We start from the raw sequence: 21,273 nt of genomic DNA, 5'->3' as shown, positions 1-21,273 counted from the left end.
TCTTTTTACCATTTATAAGTTCTTGTGACAAAAACTCTTACTTTCTCAGGGAAACTAGAAAATGTTGAGAATTTTCAGCTTTTAACATTAAAAGATCTTCCTATGGGAGTGTATTTTTATGTGTGATTTATACTATTTATATATATTATTTGTATTGAAATTTACCATTTAAGATTTATTTTTAATTTTGCATGAAATTCTATGTGATTCTTTTTTGTATTTTGTAGGAGGATACTTCATCGAGACTTAAAATCAAAGAACATATTTCTGAAAAATAATCTACTTAAAATTGGTAAGGTTTTTTAATATTTGTATTTTAAAATCCCAGGAGTATATAGTCTCAATGTCATCAGTATATCAAACTGAGGTATAAGGTACCAAGAAGTGTTAAGAGTAATCATTGATTTATTTAAAATTCTCAATTATTTGTTCTTGGTTGGGGCCAACAAAATTCAATTGCTTTGCTTCTAATATCTGATACCAACTGACGTGGAATACATTTGCTATTCACTTACACTGTGATTCAGAAAAGATTGTTTTTACCTTTTTAATTTTTTTTTTTAGTTTGGGGGCCATACCCAGTGGTGCTGAGGGCTTACTCCTGGCTCTGCACTCAGGGATCACTCCTGGTGTGGCTTGGGAGCCTTATGCCACCTGGGATTGAGCTTGGGTCAGTTGCATGCAAGTTGCATAACTTATCTGCTATACTATCTCTGCTCCAGTCCTTCAACAAAGATTTTTGGAGTCCCTACTCCATGCCAGAATCTTTGGAGGTGGTTAGACTTGTTTTACTAGTTTGATTAATTATCATAGGTTTCCCCTCTTATTTGATCACAAGCAATTAGCAGTTATCATAGATCATTAAAATGTTGACAAAACGGCCTTGTTTAACCTTTAGCTCTTCTTCAGAACTGTATCTCCTCACATGCCAGTTATTCAATGTTTAATCTTTCTGTAGAAGGTTCTTAGAGAGGGAAGGTATAAATCATGTATCCTGTCAGGCAATTACAGAAAGCTGATAGATTTAAAGTTGAAAAGTCATGTTCTTGATGAGTCTGTGTCTTTGATTTAAATTTTTCCTTTATTGTAAGTGAAGAACAAATGCTCCCCAAGAAGAAATTGCAAATCATTCTGTTCAGCTCTTTGAGAATCATTTCGTTTGTGGTGCTTCAGAAGTGAGACGACTTTTTTTTTTGTTTAAAGTTGCAGGTTTTCCCTACTTCCAGAAATTACACCATTCACTTTCTTGTCTTAAAGTCATCTTTCCCAAAGCTTATATTTTTAAAGCACTTGCCAGCATTGTCTACTTTAAAATATATTACCACTTTTTCCCCCCCTTTAAAAGGGTCTGGATAATTGTATCGTAATATGGTCAAATTAGGCCTGTGGTTGTTAATTTCTGGGGCTGCTATTTCATTGTTTTAAAGTTCCCATAAAAACTGATTCTTATATTTCAAGGGGATTTTGGAGTGTCTCGACTCCTAATGGGATCCTGTGATCTTGCCACAACTCTAACTGGAACTCCCCATTATATGAGTCCTGAGGCTCTGAAACACCAAGGCTACGATACCAAGTCGGACATCTGGTGAGTGGGTAGTGGGCAGTGCGAGGGATTTGTCTGTTGTCCAGAGAGGGGCAGGCTGTGAGGGGCCCGTTCCTCACTATAGCCACACAGTTACTCTGTGAAACCTTTGGCATCTTACAACCAGGATAAAGGAAGGTCTTTTTGAGTTGAACTTTGATATTTTCTGTTAATTTGATTTCAAAGCATCTCTTCATTTTCAAGATGAATGGTGTTTTTTTTTCCCTTCCTGAAACACAAGAGAAAGTTCTTCATGTACAGAAAAGTTGCATTTTGACATGTTTCTGCTCGTCTCTTGTAGGAAGCATTTACAATCATAAACTGCTTTATTATATTTTGTTATCTTATATTTCTATGTGGGGGAACAATAAACAGCTTTTCATTTCTTTGCTTTTGTTCTTCTATTTTCTTTTAGTTTTTTTTAACTGTTAGCCTTAAAAAATAAAAATTAAAAAAATTCTAAGTTTCTAGTGGCTGATACTTCTTAGATCTCTCTGACCCTTTGAGCCTCTATCAAGGGAATCTCTTCTGTTTCGTTGTGACTCTGGTTTAGAAAATTTTCTTTCCATGATAGCAACAGATCCTTTTTTGAGGGAAATCTCTTCTCCCTTGAAGATGAATCTTACATAATTTAAAAAAATAGTTTAGGCATTGTTATTTACAATATTGATTCTGGCAGGGTTTCGTGCAAAAAGAAAATGTTGGCACTGTATCACTGTCCTGTTGTTCATCGATTTGCTCGAGTGGGCACCAGTAACGTCTTCATGGTGAGACTTGTTACTGTTTTTGGCATATCGAACATGCCACGGATAGCTTGCCAGGCTCTGCTGTGCAGGCAAGATACTCTCAGTAGCTTGCCCGGCTTTCTGAGAGGGACGGAGGAATCGAACCTGGGTCGGTCGCGTGCAAGGCAAACATCCTACTTGCTGTGCTATCTCTCCAGTCAAAAACAAAACAAAACCAGAAAATATTCCGTTGCCACCCCCTCCACCTGAGTGTCTGCTTCCCTCCACCGTGGCCCGGTGTCTGCCCCCACACCTCCCCACCCCACTTTAGTGACGTACTTCCTATTAAAGATCTATTTTCAGTGTCTCTTGCCTTTGAATATTTGTTGTTTCTTTACTATGTTATGATTTTTAGCTCAGCTTGGAAGGACAATCCGGGTTAGAACTTATTAATTGTGCAAATATTTGTGGTGTGGAAACCAACTTAAGTCCTCTCTGAGCCTGAAAAGATGAGAGGTGTGAAAGAGTGTGTCCGCTCCGGTTTCCTGAGGCGGATATAGAAGAGGGTGACCTCCTATCTGACCAGGGAAAAAGTGAGTCCATCGGGGAGATAATAAAAGACCTTCCCGCCTGCTCTTGTCCTGGGTCCCACAGGAGTGAGAACACACAAGTCTGTGTCATTTGCCCTTTGTTCTGGTCCTGCTTTTCACTCATATGGTTGTTCCCTCCTAGGCTTCTCACTGGGGGTTTTTCAACTTCCTGCTGAGCTTTTTCCAATTCAGTACCTGCCCGTCTTTCCTCTGTCACGGTCTTGCTGTGACTTCCTCCAAAACAAAACCTCAAACAATCCAGATCTAAAACCCACAGTGGTTTGTTCAGAGGAGAGAGTTTCTTTACATTTTACTCACTTGAGCTCAGAATTGTGTAACAAAATATATAAAATATCTTAGGATATAAAATATCAGAAGAGATAGAATTCCTGCCCTGTGAGAGAAATATGCTGATTCTTTTCTAGAGAACTAGTCTCCCATTTTAGAAAATTAATCTTGGGCTGTGACTGAATTTGAGTTACATACCTACATTTTCCCTTACACTCACAATTATTATTATTAACACAGAAAAATAGATTCAGATGTATAGCTTCCTTATGATTTAAGATTAGAGGGTATCTATGCAAGAAGTTATGTCATCTAAATTAGTTCATTAACCTTTGAATCCCATCATTTAAGTCTTTGTAATTGTGTGAAGCTTCGAGAAAGTGGCTCTTATTAGTATCATCTCCATTTTCTTGCCAAATCCGATGGGTGTCTCCAAGAAAATTGAGACAACAGCTCCACAGAGACTGGTGTAATGCATAGCACCTTTTTGTCTCAATCCCACTTCTTGAAAAAAAAAAAAACCTGTCCCTGGAATTATGTAAAGAATTTTAGAAATATATCAGACAGTAGCACCGGTATGTTAGACTTACAAAAAAACCTGAGGTTGAGGAAAGTCTTACAAAAAGTCACAGCCTTCCAAATATAAGAATGTGGGAGACTTTTTTTTTTAAAAAAATTGAATCTGGGGGCTGGAGTGATAGCACAGCAGGTAGGGCGTTTGACTTGTATGCGGCCAACCCGGGTTCGATTCCCAGCATCTCATATAGTCCCCTGATCACCGCCAGGAGTAATTCCTGAGTGCACAAGCCAGGAGTAACCCCTGTGCATTGCCAGATGTGACCCCAAAAGCCAAAAAAGTTTAAAAATTTTAAAATTAAAAAATTTAAAAATTGAATCACCCTGAGATACACAGTTATAAAGCTGTTCATGATTGGGTTTCAGTCATAACAATGTTGCAATACTCATCCCTCCACCAGTATACGTTTCCCACCACCAGTGCTCCCAGTGTCCCCCTCACCTCCCCCCACCAGCACCTTCCCACCCTCCACAGCCTGCCTCTACGGCAGGCACTTTCTTTCTTTCTCTCTCTCTTTTTTTGGACATGATTGCAAATTATGGTTTGCACTAGAGGTACTGAGAGGATTATCATGTTTGTTCCTTTACCTACTTTTAGCACAGAGCTCTTATCCAGAGTGATCATTTCCAGCTATCATTGTCCTAGTGGTCCCTTCTCTATCCCAACGGCCTTCTCCCTCTGGCACTTGAGGCCAGCTTCCAACCATGAACCAACCCTTCTGACCCTTGTTCCTTCTATCCTTGGATGTTAGCCTCATTTTTTTTTATATTTTTATGTGTTTTTCAGAAACTGTTAACTATTCAGCAAATACGTACTAAGGATTCCTTTTTAAAATTACTATCCTGACCCCAAATACCAACTTTTTTTTTATAAACTTAATAATCACCTCGGTTCTCTGTGAATCCACATCCTTATCTAGTAATGACATTTCTATTGCGGAATCTAAAAGTGAGAGAATAGCTAAGAACTATTCATTATAATGACAGGTATGTGTGTGTGATGAGTTATCTCTGGGGGACAGTCTTAGAAAAATTAGGCCGAATGGGGTTTGTCTCTGAATCTCAGTGTGCAGGTTCTATTTGCCATCTTCTCAAGATTAGAAGTACTTATGAATAATTAATAGGTGTTTCTGCTTCAGCACTAGTAGCTATAATAGTATACGTACATCATATTTAAAGAAGAATTGGCATAATACTAATTTTATTTTCATTTGTTGCTGGGAAGATGAGGTATGTGACCTCATTCTCCCCTGTAATCTGTTCAACCTTTGGGGATTTATTTATTTATAACTATCAAGTACAGCAGGTCTCTTCAAAGTGGGTTAGGTTCCAGAAGTTTCTAAACAGTTATTTGGACACTTAGGATCATTTGGTTCACTGAAGACAACACGTTCAGCAAGGCTGATTCATAGACTCCATTTTTTCCCACTGAATACATATTTTCCGCTCAAGAAACATAGATCTAAGTTGGGTTCCCAAACCCGCTCTGAAAATTGATTAAAATGATAATGAGTTAGAATCTATCATTGTATAAAGAGAAAAAAAAAGGCATTCACTTAGAATAGTGGTCCTGTGATTAAACAAAAGGGAAAGGGGCCAATTTGCAAGGTATATGCAGTCTCCCAGAGGAGTTAGCCTTATAGATCGGGGTGGGAAGAGGTTGGTAGAGACAGAGAAGGGAGGTAGACAGGCTTTCTATGAACCTGGCAGCCTTCCACTCCTGGTACTCTGTGTGGCTCTGAAGAGCCCCTGGAGACCACTAAAGATGATGAAGGCAGCTGGAGCACTGCCATTCAGTCAGAGTGTGAAGCCGCTGCCGGGACAGGCACACAGCAGGCTGCAGCCACACCCAGCCTGTGTGGAGAGCTGAGTGAGGAGCAGATGGCAACGGAGGGGGACTTTTATTTCCGATTCTTGCTTTCCTTGGCAGCTTCACTATGATCACTGTCTGTGTTCATTTCCCACACCCTGTGGTTTGTCTGGAACCTGTCATGAGCCGAAGATGCAAGACAACATTCCCTTTTATTTTCCTGCCAGCCTGGGCTCTCCCTGGCCCGTCCTCTCTCCTCAGTGTCAGTTTTCTCCTCCAGTCATCCATTGGCACAGTTCTCAGAGTGTGGAGAGCCTAGGAGCACGCTGGGGAGGGAGAGGAGACGATCATCCCTCAGATGTTGCAAAGCTCAACTATGGAAGAAAGGAATGTAGAAAGGGCGGGGGAAGCTGGTTTGCCCAAACTTTGTTGCTTGAATGTTATAGTTTTTACCTCAAATGTGATAACATATAGGGATGGTTCAGTGGAATATATCTACTCACTTCTCTTTGTAAAATCTCTCTCTCTCTCTCTCTCTCTCTCTCTCTCTCTCTCTCTCTCTCTCTCTCTCTGTTTTAAGGGCCACACCTAGTGGTGTTCAGGGCTTATTCCTGGTAGTTCATGGACCACTTCTGGTGAACTCAGAAGACACATGTCGTTTTCTCCTCAGATCATCCATTGGTACAGTTCTAGGAGTGTGGAGAGACATATGGGGCACAGGAATTGTACCCAGGTTGGCCATATACAAGGCATTCGTACCCTTCCCATTGTACTATCGTTCCAGCCTCCTACTAATATTTTTTTTCATTCAATTCCTGGGACAGAAGTAATAGTACAGGGGATACCATACTTGTGTTGCATCCTGCTAACCCTAGTTCACACCTTTTGTACCACATATGGTCCCCCTGAGCACTGCTAGGAGTGATACCTGAACAGAGTCCTGAGTACTTACAGCCCCGGAGTATTGCCCCTGAGTACTGCCCCTGAGTAGTATAACCCCTGAGTACTGCGGGTGTTGCCCCCCAAATTAACAAATTATGGGGACAGAGTAATAGTACAGTAAATTGGGTGCTTGCCTAATATGAGGCTAATCCAGGTTTAATCCCTGTCATTCCATATGGTCTTTGGAGCACCACCAGATACATATTCCTATGTGCAGAGCCAGGAGTAATCCCTGAGTACTACTGGGTGTGACCCCCCAAAATATTTTTAAGTAAAAAAAAATTTAATTCACTTGACTCCTCAGACATGCAGACCATGGTTTAGTTGGAGCATCCACGTGTGGCTAATGGCTACTACAACTAGAAATATGGACATTTCTGTTGTTGCAGAAAATTCTGTTGCATAGTTGCCCTGAGCTACCCCTTCCCAATCCTTTGGGCATTACCCTAGGGGTAACTGAGTTTACCTTGCTTGGGGATTGGGCAGAACCTCTAGCGGTTTCTTACCATTGTGCCTAGATTGAGCTGCTATGCTTTTCAGGGTGTACCTGTTGATTCTTTGGAAGTTCATCTGTTCTTAGGATTATCATTCACTCCACTGATTCCCTCTGCTGATTCTGACGTGAGCGTGAACTACGGCTCGTCTTCATTCACATGACATTAGGTGACTCCTTGCCACTAACTTGGCTGAAGCCATTGGCCATCTTGCTGGGTTTGGTTTTGCCATTGATCTGTTTTGTTTGTTTTCGTATGGGGAAAAGGGAGGATCTAGACGGTGTGCTCCCAATGTAAATGTCGTTTCCTCCCCAGAGAGTTCAGAATCAGCATTTTAACAGTATCCCTGGATGATGCTATGCTTGTTAAAGCTTGAGATGTATTGACAGTGATTCTGAAACATGAATAATTGTTGAATAATATTTTTCCCAAGTATTTATTCATTCAGTGACTTTGTTCAGTATACTATATAGAATATATGGTACATATAATAATTATATAATGTATATAATTGATCGAGTGTTTTTGGCATATTGAGTGCGCCACAGGTAGCTTGCAGGCTCTGCTGTTCAGATAACGCTGGTGTAGGTTATGCCAAAAACAGTAACAATGACGGTCCTCATTCCCCTGACCCTGAAAAAGCCCCCAATAGGCCATGGGGCTACATTAGCATGAGGCAGGGATGAATGGAGATGTTACTGGCGCCCACTCAAGTAAATTGATGCACAATAGGATGACAGTGACAGTGACAGTGATACAGTGATATAACTGATATTAAATATAATGTCTTCCACTATGCTTAAACAGATAAGGTTGACACTCAGTTCCACCTAAATAAGATTGTTTAGGGGGAAACTTAAGAGCAAAAGTACTTATGTTAAATTTCTGTTTCTTTCTTTCTCTTTATTTGGGAGCCAACATTCTGTATGTACTTTTCTTCATAGGTGTCAGGATGGTCCTTGGTTACACCAAATAAAATTACTATCTAGAGCAGTAGCTTTCAACCACTGAAAGTCTTGAAGGTGGGAAGATGTTGAAAACTGTAGGTCTTCCTCAGCTAGCTGGAGCACCAACAGTAAAATGTCCCTAACCCACAAGCTTTGCATTGCTAGTAAGCATTCTCTTAGCAGAGACTGGGCAGTTTTCAAAGGATGAATTGAGATAAGACAAAATTTGAGTTACATTTGCAATTCATTATCCACCCAGGCTTCAGAAATCCTCTGGGTGAGTTCTCCTGACTCGGACAGATGGCAAGTGTAGGAAATTGAGGTGTAATTTGCTTCACACACCTGATTCCAGCCTTCCCCACATTCACTCCCTTGGGGACTTATTTGCTTACTTCCTCACAGTTGGTTGTGTTTCAGTAGAAAAAAAAAAAGAACGCAAATCAAAAACTTCTAAGTAAAATGCATTCCTCACCTTTCACTTTTCACTTTTTTTTTAACTTGCCTTTTCCCCCACCTCTCCACTCTGCCTTCCATATTGTCCAATTTAAGACAAGATTGTCCAGTCTAGAAAAATCTTCAAAAAAAGATGGTCATGATGTGTTGGAGATGATGTAATTATTCCTGTGTGGAAATGACTGGTTGGAAATCAGAGAAAATGGGGCCTGGAGCAATAGCACACCGGGTAGGGCCTTGCACACGGCCGACATGGGTTCCATCCCCAGCATCCCATATGGTCCCCCGAGCACTGCCAGGAGTAATTCCTAAGTGCATGAGCCAAGAGTAACTCCTGTGCATTGCTGGGTGTGACCCAAAAAGCAAAAAAAAAACTTAGAGAAAATAAGGCCATAGGTATCGAGGCTTATAATTACAAGAGTAGAATGTGTATGTTGTCAAAAGATGTTAAATTAAGACATATTTGAAAGTCTTTCACCCAAGTATCATGGGGGTTTCTGGATCAGACCCTCATATTTCAGCTCCTCTCCAGTTCAGACAAGTGCGCCAAGACCAGACAAGTTGCTTCCCACCAGTTACCGGTTGTTAAATGAAGTCTTCCCTATGTGCAAGGCAGAAGCAAATATCGTTAGATCCGAGGACTACCACTAAATGGGAAGCATTGTGCCTCCCGTCTAGCAGAGAGGACTTCTGAAGAAAAGTCTTGTATCAAAATTAACTGATCATTGAGTTAGCCTCTAGGTCTAATTGTTCATAGATGGTTACACCACGTAATTCTATATCTTGTTATAACCTTGGATAAATTGATCAGATGTGGCTCAGTAGTCTGCATCAAATCAGCATTTGACTTCATAATCAATTCATTGTGCTTAATTAGTTGACCACTAACCCCTCTTTCCCGCTAAGCAACAGAAAACCTAACGTCAGACTTGCCTGCCTTCCTTTCTCTGGCCACAGAGATTATCACTGTCTGTGCACCCCATATTTGCCATGGTCTGATGTCCCTGCATCGCTTGTCTCAGGTCTCAGAGATCCTCGAAGTTTCTGGTTTCTGGTTCCCAGGAAGGACTTCAAGCAAACTTGGAAAGTCAGCCTTGCTTGGAAGTCTTTCTTTGTAGCTTGTCAATATTTTCAACAATTTATCTGAAATGCTCTGATTGGTAGAGTGGTGAGAGAATGATAGAATCTGTGCAGCTCTGTTACAATTCTAGCTTCACCAACAAATCAGTATCAAACCTTGAACAGTTTGCCTAGCAATAGGCTTTTGTCCTCTGAAAAACTGACCAGAGAGATAGCATAACGAGTCAAGTGCTTGCGTGGGGCCTACCCAGGTTACATCCCTGGCACACCATATTGTCCCTCGAGCACTGCCAGGAGTGATTCCTGAGTGCAGAACCGGGAGTAATCCCTGAGCATTGCAAGTGTGACCCCAAAACCAAACCAAACCAAACCAGAAACTGAAAATGATAATAGTTCACATTTTTATAAAGCTCTTGTTTGGATTATTTAAAAAGTTAAATTATGTAAGAGGTAGGAGAGGGTCTGGTTTATGGTAAACATCATTCAAATTTCAGATATTATCATCATTACTGCTATCATTATTATTTGTGTTGGAGGAGTCTGTGAAAAATAACCCAGTCAGAGATTATTCGTCACTCATCTAGCCTTTCTCACTTGTCAGCTCTACAGAAGAGACTGTGTAGGTGCTGACTCATTGATAACCTTCTACCACTCTGATCAGTGATTTGATTTTTTTTTTGTCGTGTTCATGGACATTAGGTTATAGTATCGGTGTCATTAATGTAAATGAAAGTGGAAGTGCATTTTTTTTTCTTTTTGGGTCACACCCAGCAATGCACAGGATTTTCTCCTGGCTCTGCACTCAGGAATTACTCCTGGCAGTACTGGGGGTACTATATGGGATGCTGGGAATCGAACCTGGCACTGATTTTTTATACTGACAAAAACTGAACTGATTTTTGTCAGTATAAGAAAACATTCTTTGTTTTGATTTGCTTTGGGGGCCGCACCTGCCAATAATTAGGTCTTTCTTTTTTCTTTTTCTTTTTGGGTCAAACCCAGCGATGCACAGGAGTCACCCCTGGCTCTGCACTCAGGAATTACTCCTGGTGGTGCTCAGGGGACCTTATTGGATGCTGGGAATCAAACCCAGGTCGGCCACATGCAAGGCAAACGCCCTACCCACTGTGCTATCACTCCAACCCCTAGGGCTTTCTTCTGAATCTGTGCTCAGGCTTCACTCCTGGTGGTGCTCAGGGAACCATGTTTGGTGCCATGGATCAAATCTGAGTCAACCACGTGCAAGGCAGGTGCCCTTTCTCTGTACTCTCTAATTTTGCTTAATACGATGCTCTCCAATTTCATCCAAATTGCAAGCCGTGTGTATCTATACCACAACTTTTTTCCATCCATGTGTCATTGGACATTTGGATTATTTCCATGTCTTGTTCCAGTGAGCTTAACTGTACATATGTCTTTTTGAATTAATGTGTTTGTGTTTAGGATTGCAGGGCCAATGGCAGAGTTTCTGCCCCGCCCCCTTATTTTTAAAAAAAATTTCCATACTATTTCCCCTAGAGGCTGAAGCAGACAGAATTCCCAGCAGTAGTGAATGAGGGCTTCTTTGACACCACATCCCCACCAACACTGGTTATTCCCAGTCTTTCTGATATAGTCTATTCTCACTGGTGTGAAATTCTATCTCATTGCCATTTCACTGATTTTCCTGATAAGAAACAATGCACACATTTTTTTCAGCTGCATACTGACTACCTGTATGTCCTCTTTGGGGAAGTGTCCATTTATCTCCTCTCCCCATTTTTGGTGTAATTATAACTTTTTTTATTGTCAAACTTTATGTATGCTTTATATATCTTCATCTGATATCTGGTATGCAAATTTTTCGTCCATTGAGTAGGGTGTCTTTTAATTTTAGCCTGAGTTTCTTTTGCCATGCAAAACCTTTTAAATTTGATGTTGTTTTGTTTACTTTTGTGTGTAAACACAAAAGGAAGGAAGGAGGGCCAGGCTGGTTGGTCTCAATTGCTGTTTATTCCAATCTCATCCCCATTCATTCCTGTCTCTCTCTCCCCCGCTTCTTCTCCCCCCCACTCCCCTCTTATAGCCTGTTAAATCCTCAAAGCATGAGGGGTTGGGGCTTACACATAGGTGTGGTCACAATCAATAGGGGTAAAGTTTCCCTCAGGGGATGCTTCTTCTAGGACAGACTCTCTTTCAGCATGATGACATACCCAAGAGCAGAGTCCCATGGGTGTGTTTTTCCTCTCCTTGTCCAACAAACATATAAGCATTCATAATATTAGTCATTTTGTATGGACACAGTAAGAGATACACTAAACTTATAGAATTGCTCTCCTAGGATCATCTCCATCTCAGACTACAGTGCTCAGGCATGATTAGTATTTCCTATCCCTAACAGGGTCCTAATCTCATCATTACTTTTGGATCATGACAGCATTTGTCCATGATCAAACTCTTAACTTATAGTTAAGAATCGTGGTGCTTTGGCCTGGCCCATTTCAATGCCAGGGTAGCTCACAGCTTGCCTTGGGTCCATTCAGTCCCTCGTCGGGACCCTGCTTTTGGGGTGGTAGGAACTAAGGGCAACTGAGGCTTAAGTCAATAAAGCAGATGCCCAGGAGGGAATAATATTCAAAGCCAATTAAATACCAAGTTACAAAAGCATAATATTAACTGTCTTCTTGTGTCTGTACAAAAAGGATATTGTTTTAAAGTAGACTATTCAAAAGACATAAGGAGAGGAGTAAGACAGTATTAACTTACAAGTTCAGTGTCCTAGAAGGATCTGACCTTACAAATTAAGGGAGTCTGATTAGGGGAAAAAGCTGATTAACTGATTGAGGAAGAGAGCATAGAGAAGTGGTTACAGATAAACAAAGGAATGGGAGTGACTCAGGGGCACTGTGATGGGTGTAACCCGATAAACCTAAGCTCCTTGTGGCAAAGCAGAAAGGACAAAGCAATGTTATCCTACACTTTTGTTTCTATTTTTTTTTACCAGTGAATTAAATCATTGAAGACACCTCCGAAACCAAATCCCTCGAAAGTTCTGACTATGTTTTACTGAATGTATGCAGTTTATGGGTTCTGGTCTAATATTGAGTTCTCTAATTCTCTTTGAATTAACTTTTATATATGGAGTGAGATACAAATCCAGTTTAATTTCTTTGCATGAATATATCCAGTTTTCCTATCACTATTTGTTGAAGAGGATTTCCTCGTTCTGCTTCAATGCATACAGCAACTTGGTTATACATTAACTGTCCATATAGCTGAGGTATATGTGAAAATAAAATGTAAGATACTAATTAGCTGGAAATCTTTGATGTTATTTACTGGAACAGAAACATTTAATGTCTATATTCAGTATTGCTTTCTCATATAAGGAAGGATTAGGGGAAGTGTTAAAACATAAAACAACTTATACAAGATTCCTTACTAATTTATTTCAAATTTTTCAAGTAATTAATATGGAAAGATATGGTCAATTACTTTGTTCATCATACTGAAAAGGTTATAATACATTATTCAAGAAAGGTACTTTTGGGAGGGGGTCTGGTTTTGTTTTGGTTTGGGGGCCACATCTGGCAACGCTCAGGCTAGAGATGCTTGGAGAACCATCTGGTGCTGAGAATGGAACAGGCGTCCTGCTTTCAGAGAGCATATTCAGCCCTTTGAGTTCTCCCTCCAGCACTGCAGTTATTTAACACAAAGTTCAGGTGAGGGATTTCTCCTTTGTTTTCTTAGTGGCATCAGATTACAATTTTTCTGCTGCCTCAGAGGTTTCTGATTTGCATGGTTAATACAAATCAGTGTTGGACTGATCGAGAATTTTAATATTTCTGCTCCATGCCCAGAAGGGAGAATTTTGCATTTCAATGCGGGCTTCACGTAGCTGCATTCCAGTCCGAGGCAGAAATGGATTCTAGTCAGAAAACCAATAAAGAATGTGCTTCCTTCTTAGAACACTGGGCTGCACCGTGGAGGGAAGATTAAAACATTATTTTGCATGTGTTCACATGTTGATCTTATGGCCCAAGATCATTAACAATAACAAAACTGCCTTAGAAAGACAATGCTGATTTTTTTTTCGTCCTAATAGAGGATTGAGAAATAGCCTTATTAGGTGCATTGATAGGCTGTAGGTGCCTACTGTGTGCAGACGTGTTCCTGCTGCCTTGCTCTGCTCTCAGAAATGTGGCCATTCAGACTTCAGTTCTGTGCTTTCTGTTCACTCTCCCCCTCCCCTCTTTGTTACGTTTTAGTAAATACATATTTAAGTAGAAAAGAACAATAGGGGATAAAATTTCAAGAAATAAAGTGAAGTGTATCTGAGTTTCTCACAACTCTTAACACTTCTGGTGCCTATTCGGAAGGCGGCTTGTATATTATGAAGATCAAACCATAGAAGAGGACTTTTGTTCTTCATAATTTCTTTGTTGATTTTCTCCTCCTTCCTTCCCCCCCCCCCCAGGTCTCTGGCTTGCATCTTATATGAGATCTGCTGCATGAGGCACGCATTCACTGGCTCCAATTTCTTGTCCATTGTTTTAAAAATTGTGGAAGGCGACACGCCTGCTCTCCCCGAGCAATTCCCAAGGGAACTCAACGCCATCATGGAAAGGTGTGGAAACGAACCTATTGCACGGAAGCAGCCTTCAATTGTACACAGGCTTTCAGCCACTTGAAAGATAATTTTCTTTTTAAACGTTGCAGCATGTTGAACAAGAGTCCTTCACTGAGACCATCCGCTATAGAAATTTTAAAACTCCCATACATTGATGAACAATTGCAGGTATTTGAAACAAAAGTGATGCCGGGAAGCAATTGTTAGCATTTTAGCTTAATGAGCCATGCTGGGACGGGAAGATGTACTGTGGGAACCAGATGTGTCCAGAATCAGTCAGGAAGAAGCTTGGGCCAGGGAGGTGACTCAAAGGGCTGGAATGAATCCATAGCATTCCATAAGTTTGATTCCCGGCACTGCATTGTATCCTGAGCTCCATAGGGAGCAAACCCACAAACCACCTACCCCCCACCCCCCAAAAAAAGAAAGTAAAGGAAATTGAGGGGAAACAAGTTTTTTTAAAAACAGCTGGCAATAGTAGCTGGAAATGATCACTCTGGATAAGAACTGCATGCTGAAAGTAGGTAAAGAAACAAATATGATTACCTCTCGGTATCTTTATTGCAAACCATAATGCCCAAAGGGTGGAAGGACAGAGGGAGAGGAAGGAGAGAGGGAGGGAGGGAGGAATGGAGGCAAGGAAGGGTGGACGGAGGGAGGGAGGGAGGGAGAGAGGGGGAGAGAGAGAGAGAGAGAGAGAGAGAGAGAGAGAGAGAGAGAGAGAGAGAGAGGAGAAAAGGAGAAAGGAGAAAAGTACCTGCCATAGAGGTAGGCAGGCTTAGTTGGGGGGCTGGAGGGAGCAGAAGTGAATCTGGGGACATTGGTGGTGGGGAAAGTACACTGGTGAAGGGAAGGGTGTTGGAACATTGTATGACTGAAACTCAATCAGGAACTGTGTAACTGTGTATCTCACAGTGATTCAATTAAAAGGGGGGGGGAGTCAGCCTAGGGGGGAATTACATATTAAGGCAGTCTCCTTGAAAAAAAAGTGTCAGAACCTCTAGTGTGACAGACAGAGACACCTGTGGGGCTTGTGGCTTCTGCATAGGCTCAACATTCCCCCTCAGAGCCCTTGTTTGACAGACCTTACCTCAGCACTTTGCAGATATGCCCTGCTAGGACAATAATGTATTCACTCTTCTGAAACTCTGGTGATTTTCATTGGGCCTTATTATTCTACTCCTTTTTTATTTATAGCAAGAACACTGGTGATAGAACAAATGGCTTTATTTTGTTTTCCTATAGATTAGGAAATTTGAAGTAGAGAATCTATCTCTTGGGGTGGTGGGGGGAGGGAAAAACAAGTGCCTCTCACCAACCTCCCAAAGATTAGAAACAAAAAATATTTCTTAGGCTGTTGCCATACGAATCCCTCTGACAAGCTTCCATTTCGAGAAGAGCTTTGCCAGGTTCCTCGCACCAGCCCCCCACTCCTTCTTCCCCCCCACCCCTGTGGTCACTCACTGTCTCATCAGCATCCAGCTCTCAGTCCAGCACCGGTGAGCAAACTGTGTCAAGCTCTGTCAGGAGCCAGCTGCGGGCTCCGTCCTGACAGGGAGCAGCGGGATCACGCAAAGATGAGGGTCTCCTGGCCTTCAGAAGTGCGAGGGCCACTGGAGGACCCAGGAACCAAGAAACAGTCAGCTCCAACTTAGAGTAGCATGGACTTCCCATGCAGGAGGCCCGACTCATCCCAGGCACCAAAGAAAACATTAGCAACTAAATATTATAAATGATCACTAAGAGAGTGTTGGAGGCAGGAGATATCACAGTGGTTGGAGTGCAGGTCTAGCCTGTGCCCAACCTGGGTTCTGTTTTCTGGCACCACAGGGTCCCCCCAGCATCGCCAGGCATGGCCCTAGACGCCCCTAGGGTTTCAGGTCACCCCCAGCACTGGAGGGCCTGAGCAGCATTTTCCCTCAGGCCCTTGCATTGAGTTCCTGGCCCAGTTGGCCAAGAATTGCGGGTGAAGCCCGAGAACCTTCTGAGCACGGCTTGAGAGCTGTCCCCAAATTACCTACCACTAGGGAGAGCCAACATAATGCTGTGAAATAAGGGATCATGGAAGTGAGTTGCCTGAGCCCAAGAGGGAGGATGGGAATCCCGAGAAATAGCTGCTGCTTGAACAGCCCTGTGCTAAGTCACATCCCAAGAGAGTTCCATGGAAACCCCCTCGGGAGTTTGGGTGGGACATGCCCAACTGAGGAAGGGAGCTGGGAGGAAGTTCTTTATTTAAATTCTTCAGGTTGACCCTCGAACCATTTGGTTTTAAACTCACTGGGTTCACTTTAGACAGGATTTCTTTTTTCAGTAAATAGTTATTAGTTGCATGAATTATTGTATCATTGTACCACTGTCATCCCATTGCTCACTGATTTGCTCGAGTGGGCACCAGTAACGTCTCCATTGTGAGACTTGTTGTTACTGTTTTTGGCATATCGAATACACCCCGGGTAGCTTGCCAGGCTCTGCCATGCGGGCGAGATATTCTCGGTAGCTTGCTGGCTCTCCGAGAGGGACAGAGGAATCGAACCCGGGTCGGCTGAATGCAAGGCAAATGCCCTACCTGCCGTGCTATTGCTTCAAACAAAACCCAACACTAAAGTATATGAGTTAAAAATCTCCTTTCCCTCCCCAACAGGTCCTCTCCTTGGAGGTGGACCCACACACAGATCACACTCGGGCGGGGGTTTGCACTCGGAGGATATTCTGAATCGGGGGCCAGAGCCCTTGCCTGCCTCTGGGGCGGGGCACGCCGGCCATCCTGGCCCAGCAGAATGGAATCTATCTGCTCCCCCGTAAGCCACACACTGTCACTGAATGCTGCTTCCATGAGGCCTTCCCACTCTGTCTGGCTTTCTGGCCCAGCTGGCAGCACTGTGCCTCGTCTGTCACACGTGACCCCATCTGAACATGCCCGTGGAGCATGACTCCCCATACACAGGTATCACTTCCAATAGCTTTTAGGTACTTTCTTGTGCCCCTAGTTAACAGACCGGGGCTCTGACTGGGCCCCCTCCCCTCTCCTCATGGAAATGGAGTTTCACTGCCGGCTTGGCCCACTGGCTCAGGGAGCAGCTGCTGGGCTCTGTCTGGTGTGGTCGAGAGCACAAAGGAACGGTTCCACCTGCTGGCCATGCATGGCCCCTGCTCCTCACAGCCACTCATAGCATGAATTATTACTCATAAGAATTTCTTTTCCAGGGCTGGAGCAATAGCACAGCGGGTAGGGCATTTGCCTTGCATGTGGCCAACCTGGGTTCAATTCCCAGCATCCCATATGGTCCCCTGAGCACCACTAGGGGTAATTCCTAAGTGCAGAGCCAGGAGTAACCCCTGTGTATTGCCAGGTGTGACCCAAAAAGCAAAAAAAAAAAGAAGAATTTCTTTTCCGCAGAAATTTGATTTTCCTCTTTGTTGCCTCCTGTTATTAAGACATATCCTCAATGTTTGCTGTCATGTGATTCAATGATATGGATCCCGACTATTGATTCATCTTTGTAAGCAGACAATGTAAGCTTCAGGTAGCAATAAACATAGTAAAGTTTCGTAAATGAATTTCCTCTCATGAGTTTCTCAGGGATGTTTTCTTTCCTCTGTCTCACTTTATTTATTTTTCACTGTCACTGTCACTGTCATCCCATTGCTTATCAATTTGTTCGAGCGGGCACCAGTAATGTCTCTCATTGAAAGACTTATTGTTACTGTTTTTGGCATATCCAATATGCCACGGGTAGCTTGCCAGGCTGTGCCTTGCGGGCTCGATACTCTCGGTAGCTTGCCACGTTCTCCGAGAGGGGCGGAGGAATCGAACTCGGGTTGGCTGCATGAAAGGCGAACGCCCAACCACTGTGCTATCGCTTCAGCCTATTTATTTTTAAATTAATTAATTTATTTCCCCCCCAATTTTCCTCCCACATTTTATATAAACACTGCGGTTTACAAAGTTGTTCATGATGATTTGTTACAGGCATTCAGTATTCCAACACCAATCCTGCACCATTACATTTCTCTCCACCATTGTCTCCAATTTTCCCAACCACCCCTTAAGCCTACCCCCACAGCAGACCCTCAATAATTTATTTTATATTGCTTATATTTTATAATTTATATATATTGTTGTCAATCATTTCCTCTGTCTTACTTTACTATAAGACTGTAGAATGTAATTCATGTAAACATACGAGCTCTATTTTGTTTGAGTATTGTGAAGCTTCTCCACCAATGGTCAGCCAGCTATTAAGAGTTAAATTGGTGGGGAGAGGCAAAGTGATATGGAAAAAGATGTGGGTTTTTTTTTGGGGGGGGTGTGGGACTTTGGATCACACCTGGCAATGCTTAGGGCTGACACCTGGCTTTGCACTCAGGAAACACTCCCAGCAGGCTCGGGATCATCTGGGGTGCCAGAAACCAACATAGGTCAGTCACATGCAAGGCAAGCGCCCTGCGCACTGTGCTGTCACTCTGGCCCTATCTGGAAATTGTTGAATGAAGACTTTCTGTGCGCCTAACTCACGGGTTTTTCAAGGATCAGCTGAATAGTCAAAACCAGTTTCTGGAGAGCAGTCCTTCACGAAAGAGGGGTATTGGATCAAGTCCCCAGAAGGGGTTGTGAGCATACCTCATCCACCCTTGCTGTCCCCCCAAACAGAAGAGATCCCAGAGGAATCTACTGGGCCACGGGTAGATCAGGTGTATCATGTGCCATGGGAATGAAATAAAGAGGTCACCGCTCACTGAGTCATTAAGGTAGATGATATTTTAGTCCAGTGCTTTGAAAAGCGAGACGAATGCTAAAACTCCGGCTAACAACATCTAAGAAGTTCAAAGACAAGATCTGACAGGGCTAGCATGAGGCAAGGGAGGATGGTGTGAATTCCAGATCAGAACCTGCCTGCATTTCAACTTTGGGTGCTCTTATTCTCCCCACCCTCCTGGGGTATTCATATAGTCTTTATTCGATGACAAGAGTTTTATGTTTCCCCCTTGAAATTTGAGCTTGACTCCACGGAGATGTGCTTAGAGTGGATACTATAAAATCTTTGCCACCCTTGCTTAGAAGGAAGAGAAACGAGGGGTAGTTTTATTTATCTATTAGAAAAATTTTTTTATTGAATCACTGTGAGATAGACCCTTACAACGCTGTTCATGATTAGGTTTCAGTCATATACTATCCCAATATGCCCATCCCTCCACCAGTGTACATTTCCCAGCACCAGTGACCAGTGTCCCCAGTTTCCCTCCCATCACCCTCCCCTCCCCCCACCAGCCTGCCTCTATGGCAGACATTTTCTTCTCTCTCTTTCTCCCTCCCTCCCTCTCTCTCAGGTTTTATTTTTAAGCTCCCAGACATGACTGCAAATCAGAGCAGGCCCCAGGTTGGGTCATTGTTAGGCTTTTTTTTATATCTCTAAGGTGTGTCCTCGTGGCTCTTGATTTTTTTGCAGCACCTGATGTGTAGATATTCAGAAATGACTCTGGAAGACAAGAATTCGAATTGTCAGAAGGAAGCTGCTCATATAATTAATGCCGTGTAAGTAAAATTTTTTTAGGCCCATCGAATACCAGTGTTAACTGCATTTGTCTTTAAAAATCTATTAGTGCAAAGCAGACGGCGTGGAGTATCCTAGGATTCACTTAACACTTGCCAAGAAATTAAGGAGCTTCAGTAATGTGGGTTCCAAAGCCCTTTGCCCCAGGTGGTAGCAAATTGGAATCATAAAACTTTAAACCACTGTGTAGCTCAAAGAGCTGCGGGTGGCTCTGCTGTCGCCTTGTACTTATAGAGAGAAATTAATATCCAACATTTAGTGGTAGTTATGCTAATGAAATTTCCATTTGAAGTATAAATGGCTTTCTCATGTTTGTTTAATGGGAACTGGCAGAGGATCTTATTGAAAAGGTAACGCGCGGGGAGTCCCAGGACCAAGGAAAATATGCCAGAATTCACTTTGAGATATGCATAAGCATTCAGGAGTTTCTTTGTGTGTTTCACAAAGAACCATAATTATTTCCTGTCCTCACCTCTCTCTCCCTTCCTTCAGATGCTGTAACTTGCAGGCACACAGGATGGGAGGCAACCTCAGAAAAGCCATGTATGGCCACGCCGCCTGTATACTGTACTGCCACAGGGGTGCCACCTAGAGAGGCCCAACCTATAATTTTGCTGCAGGAACATTTTTTTCCTTCTTCTTCTTCTTCTAAGGCCGGGTGACAATGGCGGTCCCTCACAAGGACAGAACAGAGGGGCGAGGTGAAAAACGGCAGCTCTCAGTGAATCCCAGCGTGGGTGTGCTTCTCTAATTGCTCGGTTCCCAGTGACTTCTCAGGGGCACCATATTTGTTTTTCATCTTTTTATTTGAACTGAGGAACCTTGTATTTTTGGCAGAGGAAACCACCTCCTCGACCTCTTCCCAATTTTTCTGCCTGGAAAGTAATTAAATCCACACAACACACAATTGCGTCTCATGGTCATGGAGATTTGCTGCAAAGGAAGTGAACAGAGCAAGAGGCTTATGTATTTTTTTAGATACTGAAATTCTTGATATTTTTGAAATTAAAATAGATGCAGGGCATATATTTTTAGGTGTGCTTCTATAATATACCTAAAATATTTTCTTGGGTTATTATTTGTCCTTTCAAGAGAGCTTGAACCATCACATTTTATTAACTAGAGTGTGGGAATAACAGATACAATACATACATATTAATTTTTGCTGTCATTTTGTCCTAAAGTTGTTAAATCATTTGTTTGACACTGTTACAAAGTGGGCTGATATCCAGTTTCTCAATGGTGTTCCACATTGATAGGTTGATTTTAAATCGATCGGAAAAAATGGGGCAGGAGTACTGGCCAATGGTTGGAAGCTTGTCACAAGTGTGTTGGGGACAAAGGGCAGTTAGGATAGAGAAAGGACCAGTATGACAATAAAAGAAATAATCACTGGACAAGAACTGAGTGTTGAAAGTAGGTAAAAGGATATACGTGGTAACCTTTCAGTATCTATATTGCAAACCAGAATGCCCAAAAGGATAGAGGTAAAAGAGAGAGAAAGAGAAAAGAGAGAGGGAGACAGGGAGGGAGAGAGGGAGGGAGGGAGGGGAGAGAGAGAGAGAGAGAGAGAGAGAGAGAGAGAGAGAGAGAGAGAGAGAGAGAGAGAGAGAGAGAGGAAAAGT

The 21,273-nt window shown here is 42.5% G+C and overlaps 1 protein-coding gene across 1 annotated transcript in view; it reads left to right on the top strand.

Annotated features, from left to right (window-relative positions):
* Nucleotides 1-21,273, top strand: part of NEK11 (NIMA related kinase 11) — a 223,321-nt gene that overhangs the window by 84,794 nt on the left and 117,254 nt on the right. Inside the window, exons 5-9 of the mRNA XM_055136136.1 lie at nucleotides 228-292; nucleotides 1,459-1,585; nucleotides 13,944-14,093; nucleotides 14,186-14,264; nucleotides 19,544-19,629. Of these exons, the coding sequence (XP_054992111.1) occupies nucleotides 228-292; nucleotides 1,459-1,585; nucleotides 13,944-14,093; nucleotides 14,186-14,264; nucleotides 19,544-19,629 (507 nt within the window). The remainder of the gene's footprint in view (nucleotides 1-227; nucleotides 293-1,458; nucleotides 1,586-13,943; nucleotides 14,094-14,185; nucleotides 14,265-19,543; nucleotides 19,630-21,273) is intronic.

Source organism: Sorex araneus, chromosome 4 (assembly GCF_027595985.1).
Source record: "Sorex araneus isolate mSorAra2 chromosome 4, mSorAra2.pri, whole genome shotgun sequence".
In the NCBI taxonomy this organism is placed as follows: domain Eukaryota; kingdom Metazoa; phylum Chordata; class Mammalia; order Eulipotyphla; family Soricidae; genus Sorex; species Sorex araneus.
Note: the sequence above shows the minus strand (reverse complement) of the source record. Positions and strands in the feature narration are given on the sequence as shown.